Below are 20577 nucleotides of genomic sequence, written 5' to 3' on the forward strand. Positions count from 1 at the left end.
GTATAAAATAACAATAGTAGGCATAGATGTAGGAGCTGATGCAATTTAATTGCGTGGAAAGTTATAGTCACTAAGAAAATCTATGTCTCTATTAAGGCCTATAATGTGATCTTTCAATGATATAAAGTTGCTAGCTATAGGCCTAAGAGCACCGCACCGTACATTTAATGTCGTTGATGCTGTGATTGGCAGAATTAATATCAGTGGCAATGGGAAGGTTTTTACTTGTGCGAATTGACGATTTGTGGTTATTAAACTTACTTCTATAAGTGGCACCGGTTTCTGTAATGCAGGTACCGTGATCACATACCTTACATGTTATAACGTAAATAAGTCAGATGAGTTGCATGAAAGAGAGGAGGGTGAATTTTGTGATTGGGGATCGGGAGTGAAATAGTGCTATCAGTTATAATATGCTTGCAAATTTGACAACGGGGCTTGTAGGCTAGGCAATCTAGCATTTGAAGTCAAACAAATTGCAAACAAAGGTTTTTCTTTTTTAATCAAATACATATGATGAGCACATGAAATTCCAAAAAAATCACACCTTGGTCACACCTCGGGAACATATGCAAATTAGCTAAAATATGCAAATTCGGTTGAAAATATAGGTGGTCTCATATCTTGGCAACCGCTGGTCGGAGGGAGTTGTTTTCTTTTTCAAATCATTCAGAACATGCATGTTTCTATTTGCTCTAATGGAATATTTGCCAAAAAAATGAACGGAAATACTACAATTGACCTCTGACCTTATATTCACTAAACTTGCATATCTCTGCAACTAATGTATATAGAATCTTAATTTAGGTCTTAAATTATTCAAATACATGATTATTTCCAATATATTAATCAAAGGGATGAAAATCTATGATCACACCATGGTCAAATGTACTGTTCATATGCAAAGTAGCTCTAAAACATGCAAATTAGAAATGAAAATAAAGGGTTCCCATATCTTGGCAATGGCTAGTCACAGAGAGTTGCTTTCTTTTTCAGATTGTGCGGAATATGCATGTTTCTATTTGCTGTAATAGAACATTTTCCACAAAAATGTATGGAATATTTGTTTTTATTGGCTCTAGTAGAACACCTGTCACCAAAATCGTCGGAAATGATACAATTGACATTTGACCTTATATGTACTGATTGCGTATCTGCGACTATTCATATGCAAATTTGCTCTAAAATATGCAAATTAAAGAATGAAAATATAGAGTCTTATATCCTAACAAATTTATTTTCAAAATGTAGGTGTGAACTATGAATATTTAAGTTTGCCTTATCGAACATTTGCCGCAAAAAGACATGCAACATTTGAGCTTTGACCTTATATTATTGGTCATTATCCTGATCATATAACGTTATTATGTGATGATATATTCATTGATAATGAACCTAATAACATTTTTCTGAAGCTATTGAGGCAAAATGTTGAGGTCGGGCTAAAATTGGCAGTGGCGGATCCAGGGGAGGTTCAAGGTGTTCGAACGAACCCCCCCCCCCCCCCTGTGAAGAAACGTAACAAAATACAACTGGACCCTGGCTTACAAAACGCATGCTAACCTACCTAGGAAGATCAGACAATTACTAGGCTTAGCCCATTTAGTTTTGATTTAAATAAATTATACACACTGTTCTTGGTTCGCCGTCGTAATAATTTATGTACGAAAGTGCGTTCTTCAGGCCTATCAGTTCATCGATCCATGGAAGAAAGTCTACATATCCAACTACTCAATGTTGTTGGAATATAATAATATATTGCATGTCTTTGATTTTTTTCGCTATGATAGGCCTAAAGAATGAGATAAAATTACCTGACCTTTTCTCAGTGGGGGAAAACCTTGAATTTTGAAGAACTTAAAGGTCATTAAAAGACTCCTCAGGAGTCGGGAAAGCTAATTTCCGGCCATCTAGGAATCAAAATTTTCCCGGGGAGGACCCGAGTACCCCCATTTTATTTTGGGGTTTTTTGGAAAACATTTTGAACCCCCCTCTTTTAAATCCTGGATCCGCCGCTGATTGGGATACCCTAAATTATATATTATATCTTGTAACACATTAAGAAATTATTAATAAGATAGCACCCTGAGACTAAGTTTGAAAAGATAATTTAATTAACACAAGTTTTCGCAGGCAGTCGATACCAGAGCTTCACTAGGTGTTTGAAGTGCGTTCTTAACAAGCAAGCCTTTTTGAATTACATCAATTACTTTCAAATTAAAATATGCTTATCATTAAATATATTTATAAATCATTGTTTCATATTGAGCCATATATTTACACTTGTGATATTTGTTTCAATAGGACTAAAGGATGTTACATAAATATAAAGTTAAATCATCTATCGCAGATTATAATATTCAACAGATTTTCGAGATGATGTTCCCGATGATTGGTAGTTATGGGCAACATGGGTCATAATATGTTTGAATTGTAATCATTTTTTGTCGTAACTTCTCTAGATTAGAAATATATTATATAAAATATAGGCATACTTTCTAAATAATTTGAGACCAATGTCAAATCTCTTGACCAGTAGTCATGGAATTAAACAAAAATCTAGAGCTGGAAGCTTGTAATAAACGAGGGCTTTAGTGACTAAAGTTTTATTACAGACAACATCAAATAATATTTTCGAAAAAATAATTATTTGATAATTATTTTGAGGATAATAAATACTGTATATTCCAAAATGATCAAATATTCCATTTCTGCATGCTTTGAACAATTGAAAAAAAAGGAAAGCAACTATTTCTGATTCTATTTTGCATTGCATAAATTTGTTATGATCTTGTATTATATTTTTGTACGAATTGAAAAGGAATTAAATAAATGTTACTTTGAATTGAATTGAATTGAATATTTAGATAAACTGCATATAGAGAATGCAAGTGGACACGGTGTGATTTCTAGAATTTCATCTCATATACTGTACAGTGAATCAAAACTTGAATTATACCGTTGCATACATATACAGTACTGAAGCAAAAAAGAAACTGCAACTTCTAAACGTGTGATAATAAGCAACTACTTGACGACAGCAGTTTTCAAGATATGAGAACCCTATATTTTCATCCATAAGTGGCATAATTAGGCCGAGGACGTAAATTTTATATACAAGAACGGGGCATGTGACAAATATATTTTTTAAGATCCCCTTTAGTAAAATAAAAAGAAACATAAATTTGAGGGGGAGTAGTTGTGGTGCGTGAAGATGATAGTCTATAGTGTTGTGCACCCGACATCTGTTCCGTTTCCGTTACTCTGGAATACTCTACTTGAAGTATTGTTTGAGAGGATTAATATGAAATATCTTACTTAAAATATCTTACTTTTCCCATTTAGGTGTATCTTATAGTTAAAGATCGACGTCTAGAAATGTCTTGTACAGACAAACATGATTTTGTCTTTTACAAAACATGTTTTGTACAGATAAACATGATTTTGTCTTTTACAAACAATGTTTTGTTGTTATTACAAAACATGTTTTGTATATACAAACATGTTTTGTTTAGACAAACATGTTTTGTTTAGACAAACATGGTTTTATCTTCACAACACATGTTTGTCTATACAATAAAAACACGTTTATATCTATACAAAATATGTTTTGTAATATTGTCTATTACAAAACATGTTTCGTATAGACAAACATGGTTTTTTCTTTTACAAAACATGTTTTGTTAAAGACAAAATAACTTTCATCTATTGCAAAAGATGATTTTCCCTTACAAACATGGTTTTGTATGACAGAACCGGTAGTGTGTCGTTTGGCGCCCAGTAACAGTATAATATAACCTGAAATTAACACTATACACTGTGACCACTGCTTGGGATTTATCCCAAGATCTTGAGATTTTTAATGACACCTTAATAGGATCTTGGAATTTTTTTGTTAACTTTTCATTAAATCTTTTTGGAATGATATGGAATCTTTATTTCTTTATCAAATAAGTGAACAAATAGGCTGCTAATGACCTTTATAACACCATAGTTGTCAATTCTATATGGTTTTTTTTTCAATACTTCTGATAATCATTTTAATCATTTTCCAAAAATAATAAGATACATTTTTAAGCTAAATCTCTTGATATTTGTCTTAAAAATTTGGCCATTTGGCGGATATGCTGTTTGCTTCAGTAGTTACTGTAGTAAGGTTAAGCAAGAATATGGCACCTAGATTGCCAGTAGATCTCGCACCGTTTCATACTTTGCAAATGCTTTTAATTGCGTTTTAATTTGGCAATTAAAAGTTCAATAAAATTTATCGAAAATACTTTACTCTTAAACTCTTCCCGAAAAGAAGAAGTTATAAAAATGATCGCCTTTTTTCCTAATAATAAAGTAGGAGTTATGCTAGTGAAATATTTTCTGTGTAATACAAATAAACTAAAGACAATTGCCATATCATTTTTTTATGTATATGATTGTAATTCAGATAAGACATTCCCTACCACCACCATCCCCCTCCCCAACTTCAGAAAATTATACAGAGTTGAATCAAAACGAACGAGTTGGTTTCAAAAATCCAGACACTGTTCGGTTCTACAGTACAATATAATGCAAATCATTGGAAAAACTTTACAATTGGTTGGCAAAAGAAGTTGTATAGATAAAACTAATATTTTGCGAATCTTGGGATTTTTATTGCAATCTTGGGATTTTTTAGACTGAATCTTGGGAATTTTTATTTTTAACAGTGGTCACACTGACCAGGGAACAGTGAAATTATATAGTGAGCAGAGATGTTATCATGGCACTTCTTTGTGAACCACTGAATAATTAACAATAACATTAGATGGAATGACTGCATCAAATTTTAAGTCCGCATGATGTATCTTAAAGATGTTGATCTTGATTGACTTCAGTATTGTTATGTGTTCTGGTACTGTACTCCTCATCTAATACTATCCCTTATCTGTGTAGGCTGTCAATTTGCCGAGTGGGAACTGACTTGGAGACCTGGTTCGTTGTCCGTATCATTTACCATGTGTTAGCCTGTTACGAATCTTGCCAGTTGGAAGAGCGCCGCCGGTTGAGTGATTTTTTAAAAGTATTTTTCGGAAACTGTCAAGCCATCCATTCGTCTACTGGTCTACTAGGCCTATATCGTGCTCAGGCTGTCCTATGAACACTGGCGGCCTCCACTGCGTGGTCGCCATTTTGTATGCACTGTACAGTAGAATGAAGCACAAACTCAAACCAGGGAATTGTTATAGTGACTGGTCAAACAATGTACTAACAGTGCAAATATCTGACTTACTTTTTTCCCCTGTGTGTATTTGAATGCCCGGGTCTTCCACCAACTGTGGCGAATCTGATCCACGACCGGGATAAGAGGACAACATAAACACAGTGAGAAATCACACACAGGCAGACACATGTATTTCAGTGGCGGTGCGACGCTAGTATTTCCCCACTGTGAGGGAAGGGAAAGGTCCCCGACAGGCGGGCTGATTCTCCGGACGAGAGCAAAGTGAGCGTGGTCACACACTCGCTTGCGTTTTTTTAAATATTTTTTTTAATTGTTTTTTTACGTATGCGACGTTAACTGGCATCGAGTCTCCTCTAACTACATCATGAGTCAAATTTTGTGCTTGGCGGCAATACTGAACTAGCTGTTTCAGCTAACGTAATTTTCCTCTTTGTAAATAATTAGATAATCACTGGTGAGATAATGTATCGTTCTGTTTCTTACAATAATTCGATCTCGAATCAGTTCCTACTTAGCAAGCCTTATACACTAATGTTTCCCAGTTTTTTGGTAACATTTGTTAAATTTAGACTGTTATACGTTCAGCTTAATACTCGTTTGAGCGGTTTTGATTTCACCATATAGACACATTCAGAGAGAGTGAGATGTTTTGGATTACATGGAATGATATATTAAATGGATGTAAGCTCCCAATTAGTAGGCCGCTGTAGTAAAATACATGCATGAGGAATATTATTTTGTATTAGGCCTAATTATTATCTTGGGAGTGGCATAGCAATCAAGGTAGCATAGGGTCGTCTGTCCTTTAGTAAATTCTAATTCTGAGTAAAAAAAAAAGATGTGGGGGATAATGAAACTAGTTATCAACTTTCATAAAGCCACACATCGGGATAATTGACAAAATGTTCTACTTCAAAAACCTTAATTGCTGGCAGAAATTTAAGGTTAGGGTAAGGGTGGGGAATTATGGACAGTATCCAATTGGAACCCACCCACAATAAATCGATTCCGATTCTTCTGACCAGTCGTTGGCATTTTATTCATGAATTTGGAAAAAATATACAAAGCCATGATTATTTGTTACCGCAATTTTGGGTTGATGCAAAATTGAATTTCTAAAGAACAGTATTTTGCAGGGAACAACTATCATTATGGTAATTATTGTTGTATTTTTTACATTACCATTGTGTAAAGTGACTGTGCAGTGGCTGCTTCGGTGAACTGGTAGGCTATTGTGGCTAGGCTGTGTTTTGTTGACTAATCGATCGTGTAGGTAATTGTGGACGGGCTAGAGGGCGCTTTTGTTAATAATAGGCAACTCTATGCATCATGTGTATGATTGGTGTTGTTGACGATATGGCAAGTAAGTGTTGATTAAATTCAAACAAAGTTAATTATGTTCTTGTATATTATTTTAGAAGTCAGTCTGAACTCTATAAGTGCACTTATTAATGTAAAATGTTATAACATACCAAAATTTCATTTTATAACACAATACATCAAGAAAAAAAAAATTGATGTACTGGCCACAATTACCTACACCCGTAGGTAATTGTGGACACTTGACCCCCCCCCCCCCGTGTAATTAATGCTTGTTAGCTAATTAAATAATAATCTTGAATTATGCATGTCATTAAAGACCAATAATATTTGTTGATAATAAAAAAAATTTTCAGGTGTATAACTCAATCCACATTTTTTTTAAATTTATGCAAATGTGCTTAAGGGTCCACAATTCCCCACTCCTACCCTAGGTGAAGAATAGTTATGGTATCTATATTATAATTCTTTTATTTTAAAGCCTAATTTTTGCGGACACGCACATCAATCCATATTTTGGATTAATTGATAAAATATTTACTTACATCGTCGTTATTTACCGGACCGGTAGCTGTTTCGCAAGCCATGTCTCACTCATATCAGTTGTTTTTCAGTACCGACTTTAACAATACTAAACAGATAAGCGCATCTGGGCTTCAGTTTACTCCCATATGGAAGGCGTAGCACCAGCATTTTCCCGAAGGGGTTTCGATGTCCCCGAACGTAACGTGAGAACGTAAGTAAGCTCCGTCCTTCTACTGGCGCCATTCTAGCCTGGGTTCCAGGTGCTAATTTTGGGTTACTCACTCTTTATTGCACTTAGTGCGCGCCATACCTAATTTAATTGGCGTCCCATACTCGATTTCTTTTTTTTTCGGATTAGTGGGAAACGATTCATGCGTACGATTTCCCACATCAAATTCGATGTGGGATATCGTATGCATGACTGATTTTGTAAATCACGTGATTGGCTTACTTCATGCATATTTATTAATTTTGGTAAATTTTCCAAAATTGAAGATGCGGACGTCTCGACTAGCACAAGCTAACCAGCTCCCTTCTGCCTACCTACTTGAATTAAAACAGTTAGTACTGTATATAGTTCTGGCCTGCTGAGAACGACTATGGACTGATAACCGACGTAGTAGGCTATACTTACAGAACCTTGCTCACCGCTAGCTGCTACACAGATTTAGGCCTATAAGGTATAATATTGTTAAGAAGGTAGGCCTCTGTAAGTAAGAACTTAAAAATAGGCCAAGCCTCTACCTAGGCCTACGGCTGACTCCAGAGGCCTGAGCCATCCTCCTGGAAAGCTGAATTGTTTTTGCCATTGCGAAAATTAGTCTTACTAGGCTCTATTCTAAATATTTTAGGCCCGTTTTATGAGAGAGGACTATTTTCAATCATGCCTAACTAGTCGACGCGAGTGACTCAGTTTCATGGCTACAAAAATATGAACATTTGATTGGTTGAAATTGTTTATTTCGGTCCGCCCATTTATCCAAATATGGAATATAAGATTACGTCATTCTTTTGGCATCCTGGTGCCTGCATTCAGTGTTTTACAAGTGGCTTATTCCGTCTCTAAATTAACTTTCTCGTTGGTGGCGCTATCCAGAATGAGAAAAATAATTTAAAAAAATAAGACTTGTGGCGAGTCTAGCGCCATCCCTGTCATGTAGTCGATTCGTTGTGACGTCACTTGACTGGACCATCAGTTTCAAAACCGTTGAACGTTTGAATGTACAGTGGTGTAGTTTGAGATCTGCTTGACATTCTGATTTATGGGCTGTTTGAAATTTATAACTAGTTGTGATGGTACTAGCTCTGCCTCCAATTCAAAATTAGTCTTTATCCGACGTAAAATACAACAGAATTCAATGATAATTGTTTTGTTGACAAAACGGGTTGACAAAACGAACGAAACCACCTGTTTGGTTAAGGCTACGCCTATGCTTGGATTCCTCAGAAACACCCATAGGCGCAGTGTGCTTTGTAAATCATAAAACACATGATAAGCTCTTTATTTCCGACATAAGTAACTAAAGAAACAACTGAACAAGACAATTATGCAACATTCAACCTCTCTTCTTTTAGTAGTCGTGAATAATTGTTTTCTTTTAATTTTATCAGAATAAATCACGATGTTAAATAATAACGAGGGTGAGCGAGCGGCGCACCCTTTAGTTATTTGAATTGTTCTTGTTCTAATTTTGTGTTGAAATATTATAACTATCAAACTATTTAAACTAAACAATTCAACTTTTTTATATTTAATACCTAACTAATATACAAATACTAATATAAGAAATTGAATATTTTAATACTGTTGAATTCATTATTACACGTAAATACAGTTTTAGTACAGCAATCCCTAAGTAGTTTCCTTAACGTATTTTTCTTCAGATTAGTAGATATCAATTTCTATATTGTAAACCCTATCAAGAATTATATTAATTACCTTTGTAAGTAATACTGTAGCTCACGAAAACAACACTTTTTAATAAAATGATGTTAAGGTAAGTTGAAAAGCATTTCAAAAACAACGTTTGTAACAAACTTATTATTTTGGTGAAAAGAAAAATCTACAGTATACCGTATGTATAATGTGCTGTTAAGGATGATTAATTCCATAAGTAAGTAAAGCGCTATGCCTTTAACTGAAATTCAATTAAAGGATTGTAATGTGCGGTATTGTAAATTATGATGATTACATATAAACATTATTTTATTTAAATTATTAGGCCTATAGTTTTTCGTCTAATGTGAGGTGTCGTGACAAAATGAGTTTTGTGTTACGACAGGTCAATTTGATATATTTAAGAAATATGTCTGAAGTGATATTTAAAAAAATAATTTGGTTTCAATGTTTATGATAAGTTTAATGTGAGTATTCATGTTAGCGAAAGTTCTAAGTTGATTTTGGGTTTTTTTGGCACAGTTTTTAAAGCTATTTTTTAAACTGATAGGAAAACCATCATAAAATTTATCATTTGTTTATCTTTAAAGGCGATTTTCTGTATGTAGTATGTTTTTAGACACCCGAAATTAAGAATGATCTTACTCCGGTTATACTCAACCTAGTAACATGATTCAAAGACCAAAATAAATCGTATAGCGATCTATCTTAATATATCAATAACTAATTTTTCATTTTTTGTATCACCAGACTCATTTTGTCACGACAGCTTACAAATATTTAGAATTGTGTTAGTAATTTGTAAAAATAATACTAGAAAAGTGGGATACTGAGGTGATATAATATTGTAATTTTATTATGGTTATTAAAGGTAAGAGAACCTTCCGACCGCCAGTAATGTTGATTTCGAATAAACATATTTTTTTTTCATTTTGAGTCAGTTAGCGCACCCTCCGCCACGAAAAATTAAAATTATCGTATTATCACGTTCATAAAAAAGTAATACTTTAACACATCACCCTCATAACTTATTATTGAACAGTCATTTTTATAAGTAAAAAAGTAGCTATTATAAATCATGAATTGTATCAGATAAATGTGATGCCACTACTCCTGATTTTTAAAAATTTACTCATTTTGTTTAATGATGATACAGACATTGTCTACTCTTTCAGCTTATAACGCGTAACATGTATACACTCAATGTGTGTAGTGTGTTGTTGTTTTCTTTATTTGTTTACCTTCGGGAGCAAGTTGAAAAAAGCCTCATGAGTATGTTGCTGCTAAATGCTTTTATATACAGTATAATGTAAATTTCCGTGTATTACTTCTCTTGGGGTTACAAAAATTGCTATTCAGAGTTTGCAGCATCAGACAGTCAACTCAAATTTGAGTATATCTATTTATGCTGCACAGTATAGTAGGAGCTTAGTAAAATAAAGCAAAAGTTGGTTGCACGACAAGATTAATGGCAGTTAGGCGAGAATTTTTTTATTCATTTTTAGCGAACATTCCGACTGCCAGTAATGTTGATTTCGAATAAACATATTTTTTTAATTTTAAGTCAGTTAGCGCACCCTCCGCCACGAAAAATTAAAATTTCAAAAAAGAAATTTAAAGAAAATATTTAGGCCTATATTATTATGGCCTCCACTTCCCTGTAATCTCCAAAAATAAGATATACCGTATATATTTCTTCTTTGATTATATGAATATACAGCATTTATCAATCTCTGTACTACACTGTTTACATTCATCAATAAAGTTTTAATTTATCTTCTCCATCTTAGATGCTTTTGGCGAAATTATTTTTCTAAATAACAAAACAAAAATTTTCTCCCCTCCTTTGAAAGATCTTTTCTCATCTCTCATGGTCTCATTTGGGAGGGGAACACCCTCTCAAACCCTTCCCCCAGCTCGGGCCTTCGAGCCCAAGTTCTCCCTGTCAGACAGCTCAGCGCCCCCCCCCCCCCAGAAAATATATCCTATAGCCGCCACTGGGTGTAGGGGAATCCCTAGGGTCTAACTTAACGAAAGAACAGCATACTGTGCATTTGAAAAATGATGGTTGGTTCAGGAAGGAGCTTCATTTGTGTTCAACTTAAAAGGAAAAATATTGGAAGGCAACAAAGCTGTAGAGAAACACTTGTAAGCATAGCTATCAGTTAAAATTAGAAATAAAATGAAATGAAATTAAGGATAAGCATCCTATTGCTTAAAGGTTTGCATGGCGAAGAAATAATATATGTGTTGAAGCTTGCGGTACACCACATAAGTAGTTCTGAAAAGAACTGTTGTTGTTGAGATGCTTCAATCGTCTTCAGCAGAATAATATCTGCAAAAAATCCAAACAGGGAAGTACTTATGTTTGGGTAGAGAGGCTGGATGGTGGTGATAAGCATCCTATCCTTCTAAAATACTCCCCCTGCAAACCCTATCAGGATTGTTGTGCCAGGTCCCTGACCACCGAGGCTCTAGTAGGCCCCTTGAGTCAGACCTCCTGTAGACAAATTGGCATGTGTGTATAATTATAGATTATTATTGATTTGTTTATTTCCTTTATTATTATCTTAGTTAAAATTTATGTATTAATCATAGGTATGCTAATAAAACGTTTTATCAGCGAGGCCTATTAAATTGATTTTTATTCGCTGATAGCCAATTTATTTACAGATTAAAACAAAAAGAATCATTTAACTACAATATTTAATATACTAATACACTCTCTTACAATGTATTAGTATATTAATACATTGTAAGAGAGTGTATTAATATACTAATACATAATACACTCTCTTACAATGTATTAGTATATTAATACACTCTTTTACAATGTATTAATATACTAATACATTGTAAGAGAGTGCACCAACATGAATGCTATGCTGTGGTTAATGTTTTACTGCTTTTATTTTAACATATGTTATTATATTATTATTAATTATTATGTTACTAAAACCAACTCTATTTTTTATTTTATGCTTCAATTTTTTCCATTTTTTTCCCCAAAATTTTAATCAACGTCTGTATGTGAAGCGTGACTGTTGGTATCAGCCTAGGGACCTAGGCCTAGTAGGAAGGGCCTAGGTAGGACGAACTCAGTCTGTAGTTAGGCCTACAGTTTATCCTCTTTCTCTAGCCTTTGGTATTCCTGTACAAGATCTACACTTTATAAAAGGGGGTACTAGCTGTTGTTGTTGTTGTTGATATTATACTAACATGTAATAACATCCAAGAAGGTCACAGTTATAGTTACACACGTACATCCCATAAATCCGTAAGATATCACAGGCCTACCGTAGGTAAACATAGAAAGAACAATAATAGTAAAACTCGAGCGTCACGACATTGCGAAGTGTCTGCTCTTGTTCCTCGTATCAAACTCAGCCGAGTCAATCCGAGATGGCGCGAGTGAAGTTTCATGCAAATGTTTCGTACGGGAAAAAAAATCGCAACCCGCCCTTGGTAACTTGCCCCATAAAAAATGTACACTTCCTAGACCATGCAGTCTTCAAAATAAAAATTGTAACCTAAGTTTGGTAATCAACTGCATTTTCCACATACATAGACATTTTGAAACTTTATTTAAAAAAACTTAAACTATAATTTACCACTATAGACACTTTTTGACAAAAATGAAAAATTACGACTTTGTTACACAATGAGAAGTGTTCTAATATAGACAATGGGTCGTGTCTCATATTATTTATTATATTTTTGTTATTCATTATTTTCACTTGACTTGTATAAATAATTTTGTTCGAAGACCATTTATATGCAGTTGTACTTCGCAGCACTTCACTTGCAATTTGTAATTTCTAGTTACAGTATATCTAATGGTTTCAACCACATGTGGGGAAAGTGCGATCCACCGGCCACAAAAACCCTATGTTTGCCATCTTTGACTAGAAAACCCCCTTTTTTTACGACCTGACACCAATCATCTGTAAAGAGTAATATGCAAACTAATGAAGCGGTGTAAAAACAGTGCATAAAGGATTTTTTGAAATGTCAATGACAGGTACGGCACTCTGTGTTAAATGAAAAATGCACCGACCTTTTTTTTAATGCCCACCTCTGGTTTAAACATTTTTCTTTGATTAATTGATATTTTATATTATTGTCCAGAATTTTCAAATGCAGTTTTAATTGTTTTAGTAGTTAGAAAGGACTGGTATTATGTTGTCGCCACAAATCGGGTTCGTAAAATAAAAGTTCATAAGTGGGATACATTACTATAAAATATCCTTTTAATATTATGTGTGGCCCAAAATGTTCACTGCATTACATATTCCACTATGAAAAGCCATAGCAGCTCCCCGGTGAGTCAAATTAAGATAGAATTACAGAATATGATATATAATTCAAATTTTACTATATATTAGAACGGAAAAATGTATGGATTTTTACTGTGAAATGTGTGAAAATCAGAAAAATAAATAAATTATTTGGATCTTTGTGTCTTATTAGAAGTTAACATAACTTACTTGATTCAAGCATTAATATAAAAGATCATATTAACTTTAACAACGTACCACCATTTTATTTTAACCTCATTAAGTGCTGTGTTGAATTAAACAAAATTGAGAGTCGTATAGTTAACACTTACGAAGCAGTAGCTAAACAAAACTTATGGGGAAATAAGTTAATATTTACGCATGGAAACAAATCTTTATTTTATAAGAACTGGATTCTCTCAGGACTTAATAAAATGAATGATATAATTATATATAATCGATTAATGAAACCAGAAGAAATACTTACCGTGATGAGCAAATGGCTACGAACGAATGTAACATAATAAATAATATAGTTAAGTCTAAAACAAAATCTATTTATGCAAGCTTTATTAAGGAAAAATCAATTCCATCTCATTGTACACGCAAATGGGGCACGTTTTTCAACGAAGAAATAATTTGGAGTGATGTTTGGATAAGAAAAGTAAAAAACAAAAAAAACCAGAAAATATGCACAGTTAAATTATAAATTACTAAACAAAATTGTTCCTACAAACCTACAATTATCCAATTGGAAACTTAAAAGTAGTAACAAATGTAACGTTTGCGATGAAATTGATGATGAAAAACACATGTTTTTTAAATGCAAACGTAATAAAATACTATGGAAAAATATAGATCTTTTATTCAAAAGGATGGATAACCGTAGCAGTTCGTTTAAAGAACTTCTTTTAGGCTGTGGTTCCAGAATTAAAAATACATTGTATTCAATTGCAACATATTCTATTTATTACATTAAAATATTAAGCGAATTGAACAAACCAGTTTGTATAAATCCATGGATTGTATTCAAATATAACGTGCAAGATATTCAAACGTTAGGCCTACTCTAATTGTTAGGGAATTTTAATTTTGGTATATAAAAAGAATCTGCCAAAGGTATATGTTTTAAATATATTGAAAAAAAAAATTATTACAGTATGAGAGATGTAGTCCTAGGCCTATTATGATTATGAAGTGTAAATATAGTGTTCTCACCATTAAAGAGAAAATAAATAAATAAATAAATATAGACTTATGTACGTGTGTGTATGTGTATATGTATGTATGGGTATATGTATGTGTGTGTGTGTGTATATGTATATATGTATGTATGTGTATATATATATATATATATATATATATATATATATATATGTATGTATGTATGTATANNNNATGTGTATATGTAGGTATATGTACATGAGTATGTATGTGAGTGTTTTTGAATATGTGTATTTATATAGATGTATGCAGATAATAATAGGTGCATTATAAAGAAACATTATTGGTCAGCATGATTATCAGACCTTGTAGTACTGTATGTGTGTAGGTAAATGTATTAACCTTAAAATGTATATGAGAAATTTATATGGTGTTATTTTGAAAAAAAATAAATAAATAAATTTAAGAAAAAAAATTAAATATTAAATATTTATGTGTGTATGATAATAAGGTGCGTATGTATACACATATATGTATATGTATATGAGGGGATCTGCACATTGTATGTGTTCTAAATCGTATACACAATTCTGAATGGATGCACTTTTTCAAAAATTGTTTTTTGAGATAATGATTTAATTTAGAATGTTAACGTAAATGATAATGCAGGTAAAACCGAAGTTGAACAATTTAGTCAGCCATGGTGGACTGACCCCCATATCCTGTGCAATTTAATTTTAATTTCCTAGATTCTTGATATTTTTTATGTCGTTGATGACAAAAAGAAATGTAAAAAATAACAAAAAGAGAAAGAAATAAAGGTGGGTGAAATTCCCACAAAAGAGAGAGAAAAAAAACTTACTTGATTCCTTTCAAATAAGAAAGTAAATATATATAATTTGATTTTATATGTTTTTTCTCTTTATATTTTATTTCAAATATTTTTTTTAAATCTTAATAATATTGTTCTTGCAGTGACAGCAGAAGAGGATGATATATGGTCTTCTTTTGGTTTGTTTCCCGACCGTATATTTGGTAAAAAGGAACAAAACAGAAAACAACAAACAGATGATGAAAGAGACTATGTGAATATTCCAATTGGTAGGGTAAATCAAAATTTAAAGTGCAATATAAAAGATTCGTCGATGACGGATAAAAACTGCCAAAATAGCAACGATAAAAAACTTCCATCGATTCCAAGCAGACACATAAAAGCAAATCCTGAACATGTATATGAAGAGATACCATTCAAAAAGAATGAATTTACTGCAATAACTGAAAATACTGATGCCAGATGCTCCACTAATATACTAAACAATGATGATGTTTATGAACTATACAGTTATGATGAAGTAACAGACCAATATAAAACTACGAATTCTGCCACTTCTGAATATAATCAGCCGCTGTACGCTGTTGTTAATAAGCGGACAAAGACGTCCAGTATAAATAACACAGACAAACATTCAACATATCAAAGTGCTGGTAATAATTCTATCACCAATGAGAATCCTGATAGTTATTTTCTAACAGCTAACCGTAATTCATGCAATAATATTCAATATAGTGTACATCTTTATAGTAATTATTCTACATCAACCAAGATGAGTCAGAGAGAAAATACTGAAGTTGTGTCAAGGAAAGAACGCCATAACATTGAAGGCAATTTATATGATTTAATTTCAAACAATTTGAATGAAAATTTAAGATCAGAACCCAGTAATCCAGATAATTCATCGGTTGATGTAACCTGTCAAACAGGATCAACAAAGTGTACCTTTCTGTTGCCAGGTGCAATATCAACCAATAAGGATTCCTCTACCAAAAAACAAAAAAAATATCAGTCAGAGGTTAAACATATCAGTCGTGTGGGCTCAACATCTAAAAACAAGTCGTCGGTCTGGTATGTTGAGGTGAGTTATAGCAATCAGTTATTCATTCATTCAAACTGCAGTCAACATTCAAAACAGAAATACGTATGAACGCTTTTCGAAAGTGTATGAACGATGAATTAGGTAGTCGAGCCTGTACATTCAGAAGTGTCAGGGATACAGCTAGGTTAAAATTTGAGGGAGGTACCGAGCGCAGCGAGCAACTAGGCTGGGGGGCCGTCAAGAACTCCAGGTGTGGGTCCGGAAAATTTGTGTTGTTTTACGTGATATAAGAGGTGTCACCACGTTAATTTCTGTAAACTTATAACAAAAAATTAGTCTGAACTCAATATGTAAATAAGAAATAAATTTGGTGTGAGATTTCACTTTTCCCTGATTCCGCCAACAAAGGATAATGATTTTATAATCATAAGCCTCCGATAAAGGCATATTTTTAAATAGGTTTTAAAAGCAGGCACTTAGATCTGTTACCTACTACAAGCATGTTTTTGAACGTGAGAATCGTAAGCCTATTTAGCTTATCTTTAGCTTTTATATCATTTTCTTTAATAGTGTTCCTTAATGCCAATGTTATTAATTTGACACATCTAACGGTCTCATTTTCGGTTCGATTTATTAGATAAACTGATTGCATTTGTTGACAAAAGATAGGTAGGCTATTACAAACTTGGTCGGTTACGGAAGGTAAATCATAAGAAAAATTCAAAAGTCAAAAAGTGGTCGTGGTCGCTTAAGGGAGGTGGTGGTTCAAGAGGTAAATGCACTGATTAGATAGGGAGAACAAACGGGACTATGAGAGTGGACGTTAATGGAGGTGATCGCACTGGGAGATTTCAAATTCAAATTCATTTTCTTTAAACTAGAATAGAATTCTAAATCATTTTATATCGTTAAAGAGGAAATGTCAAAGTTTACAGAGTAAAGGTTTTATTAACAACATTTACAACTTGGTATAATTATAAAGATTATTATTATAATTCTGTTTCCTCCATGCTTATAGCATTCTTAAATTAAGTGAAAAATATTGTTGAAGTGAAAAGCTAACATTTGTGGAGAAAAGGTCAAAATATCAAAAGATTCCAATAGAGCGAAAAGTTTACAGTATTGATCCCTGTGATACTAAGTTAAAATTTATTTTGTTATCTTTAAAATTCAAGTTCATGAAACAAATTTCCAACATCCACCTGGAATGAAACATATTATACCTGGAATATATTATACCTGGAATATATTATACCTGGAATATATTATATCTGGAATATATTATACCTGGAATTATATATTATAACTGGAATGAAACATATTATATTCAAAACAGATTTTACTGAGAATGTTATTAATAATTTGAATATCTAGTTGATAATAAACTGAAGATAATCTGATCATCTTAAAATGCGCAATTTATTAAATTACGTATAAAGAATGAATTAAATAATAGACCTATAGACATATCTATTTGAATCTTGAGGTAACTTTACTTTGTGTTCCCTAATTCCTTTTGATAATAATTTGAGATTTATATTTGCTGTGCAATTTAAATCGTGATGTAATTTAATTAATGTTTTTGTATTTTTACGCCAAATGGACCATGAATTTCCACATATTTGATGGAAAATAAAGTTTGTCTTACCTTATCTATATAGACTGGATCCTAGCTCTCGAATTATATCTCATTTAATATTAAAAACTACATTATTTATTTTTTGCACTAATGGGTTTTAAGGTTTGGGAGACGTGTGTTATAAAATAATTTCTTTGAAGCAGCTATTTTCTGGAGAGTTGCGTTTCTTAGACAACGCCATAGATACATAAACCTATCCATATTGACAAAAAATCTTTCTCGATTTTTAATTAGTTCATTAATTTCAGGGTTCGTCCAAGCTTTATCGTGGAAGTGTAGCTTGACTAACTTAGTAGGAAAATACTAGTTAATTGCTTGATTGACAGTAGCATAGAATGTGTTAACTTTGGAATGTGTTAAAAATGGAACATTCATGTCATATAATAACCGTAGCTACGTATAAGGTCATAGTTAAAAATGAAACATAATTAACAGGGAGTCAGAGGGGAATCCAGGGCATAATTATCTGCCCAGGTATGTGGCATGTGGGGCCCATGTAGAATGAACATAGGCATGCCAATAATACATTTTCCCAGCTATTTGGCACATGGGCCCCATGTGGCGTACGTGTGGGTATTCCTATAAATATCTGCCCAGTTATTTGTGGGTATGTTACTTGGGATACTTCATCCCATGCATGGTTAGTTATCCATCTACCAAACTCATGTTTCTTATACGCTTGCATAGGTCTATAAACACTCGTAGTAGCTTTCTCAGGTGTCTCATGGCTGTTATTAGATTTAAAAAGATAAACTGTATTATGATCGCTTTTCCCAATGAGTGAGTTGATTATGGGGTACTATAAAGTGATTCCATATTCGTTGTTATAAAGTATAAAATTCCATCCTTACGGGTTGGACATTTAGCAATTTCAGAAAGAGTATGAGCATAAAAAAGTGGTTTAACATCAGTTTTACTGACAAAATTACACCCGTAATGTGCACATTAAAGAACCAGGCGCGGATCCAGCCCTTCACCCTGTTCGCCCAGGCGAAGGTCAGGGTGAGAAATAAAAATAAAATGTTGACCATTTTTTCAACAATCATACTTGACACTTATTTTGAACATTACGTTTCGAGCCCAAGTAAGCAGCGGCACAATGTTTAAATCCACACTGTCCTATACCTCACACTTTTACACTGATTGTGTAGGCCCTACTAGAGAGGTATATTCCCAATACATTATGGTCTTCCACTTCTATAACGCATGATACAGTGCATAATAAACGTTACGTAATGACTATTATACTAATAATAATAATAATAATAATAATAATAATAATAATAATAATAATAATAATAATAATAATAGTTACGGTTTAGAGGTTATAATTATTGATTATATTTATTACAATTTACCTATTACCTATTTCTCTGCAAGTTGGAAAAAAACCCCCCAAAACAAGCCCTTACGTATATATATACGATGCACTAAAATACTTTTTGAAATCACATTTCTAAAGCAATAAAATATCGTCACTCACGTTTTAGTTTGTGGTATTTTAAAATTGGGTCAACTATTATTGTGTATGTTTTTAAATCACCTCAGGTCATCATAACTTCATGAATATATTTTAGATTCACTTCACTACAGGTAGGTCGATGATTGTTCTATTATTGAATAATAAATGTTATTATCGTGACGTGATGGAATAGACTATACCTGGATTTACGTCAGGAGAATAAATTATGTGTAATTTTGCCCAACCTGACATGAAAATTTACAGAATAATCAGTGCGTGTGAAAACACTTGCAAAAAATATTTGCAAGCTGTTCTCCGGTGGGACTCGAACCCACGATCTTCAGATCACTAGCCTGGCATCGTACCTCTAGACCACCGAGCTTGCACCTGATGGTCAGGGTTGAATTCGAGCAGCGGGTACTATTTTTGCAAGTGTTTTTACACGCACTGAGTATTCAGTACATTTTCACGACAGGATCCTGAGCATCCCCAAAGTAGATTTGTTGATACATAACAGAATAATATGTCTCTGACATCGACTGTAGGACATATTATACCCAGTGACGGATTAAGGGCCCCAGGTTTGTTAATTTTGAAAACAATAGATATAACCAGAGGTGCCATAATCAAAAATTTTCTTACCTTAGCCCCAACCATGGTGGGGCTGAGGTGGTAAAATTTCAAATTTCTACTGGTACTCCTAGATCCGCCACTGATATCATGTCATTTTTCGTCGTTAAAAACATTTATAATATATTCAATGGCAAACATGTTTAAAAAACACATCTGAACCCCACAATGGAATTGGCGACCGGGACCGGAAAAGAGTCCCGACCCTAGTGTTACGCCACTTAATGTACTCCCACTGTGTGTTTAGATCTTTTCTAATTGTTCGATGTATGTAGTCGAGTCTGGGCCGTCCTTACTTCCTTTACCCATGGGCTGGTTCCCAAAAGAGAACCCTTGATTTTTTTTTTACTTTTGTAGTGATGTCCAGCTAATGCCAACCTTCGTGCCCTCAAAGTTCTTGATATACAGGGGAATATCTCCATACATAATATGTTTATTTATAATCAAATCGAAAAACAATAGCAATCGTATGAGTCATGGACACTAACAGATATGAAGCCTAATCTGTAAACGGTAAGAAGTATGGCAAAAATAAATAAATAAATATATATATATATATATATATATATATATA

The 20577-nt window shown here is 33.2% G+C and overlaps 1 protein-coding gene across 2 annotated transcripts in view; it reads left to right on the forward strand.

Moving 5' to 3' along the window:
• Positions 1-20577, forward strand: part of LOC117101102 (inner centromere protein A-like) — a 72933-nt gene that overhangs the window by 13869 nt on the left and 38487 nt on the right. For both annotated transcript variants that reach the window (XM_033240977.1, XM_033240976.1), the window contains exon 4: positions 15374-16311. In XM_033240977.1, coding sequence (XP_033096868.1) covers positions 15374-16311 — 938 coding nt within the window. The remainder of the gene's footprint in view (positions 1-15373; positions 16312-20577) is intronic.

Source organism: Anneissia japonica, unplaced genomic scaffold (assembly GCF_011630105.1).
Source record: "Anneissia japonica isolate Jap-2015-1 unplaced genomic scaffold, ASM1163010v1 scaffold4054_len1135799_cov195, whole genome shotgun sequence".
NCBI classification, from domain to species: Eukaryota; Metazoa; Echinodermata; class Crinoidea; order Comatulida; family Comatulidae; genus Anneissia; species Anneissia japonica.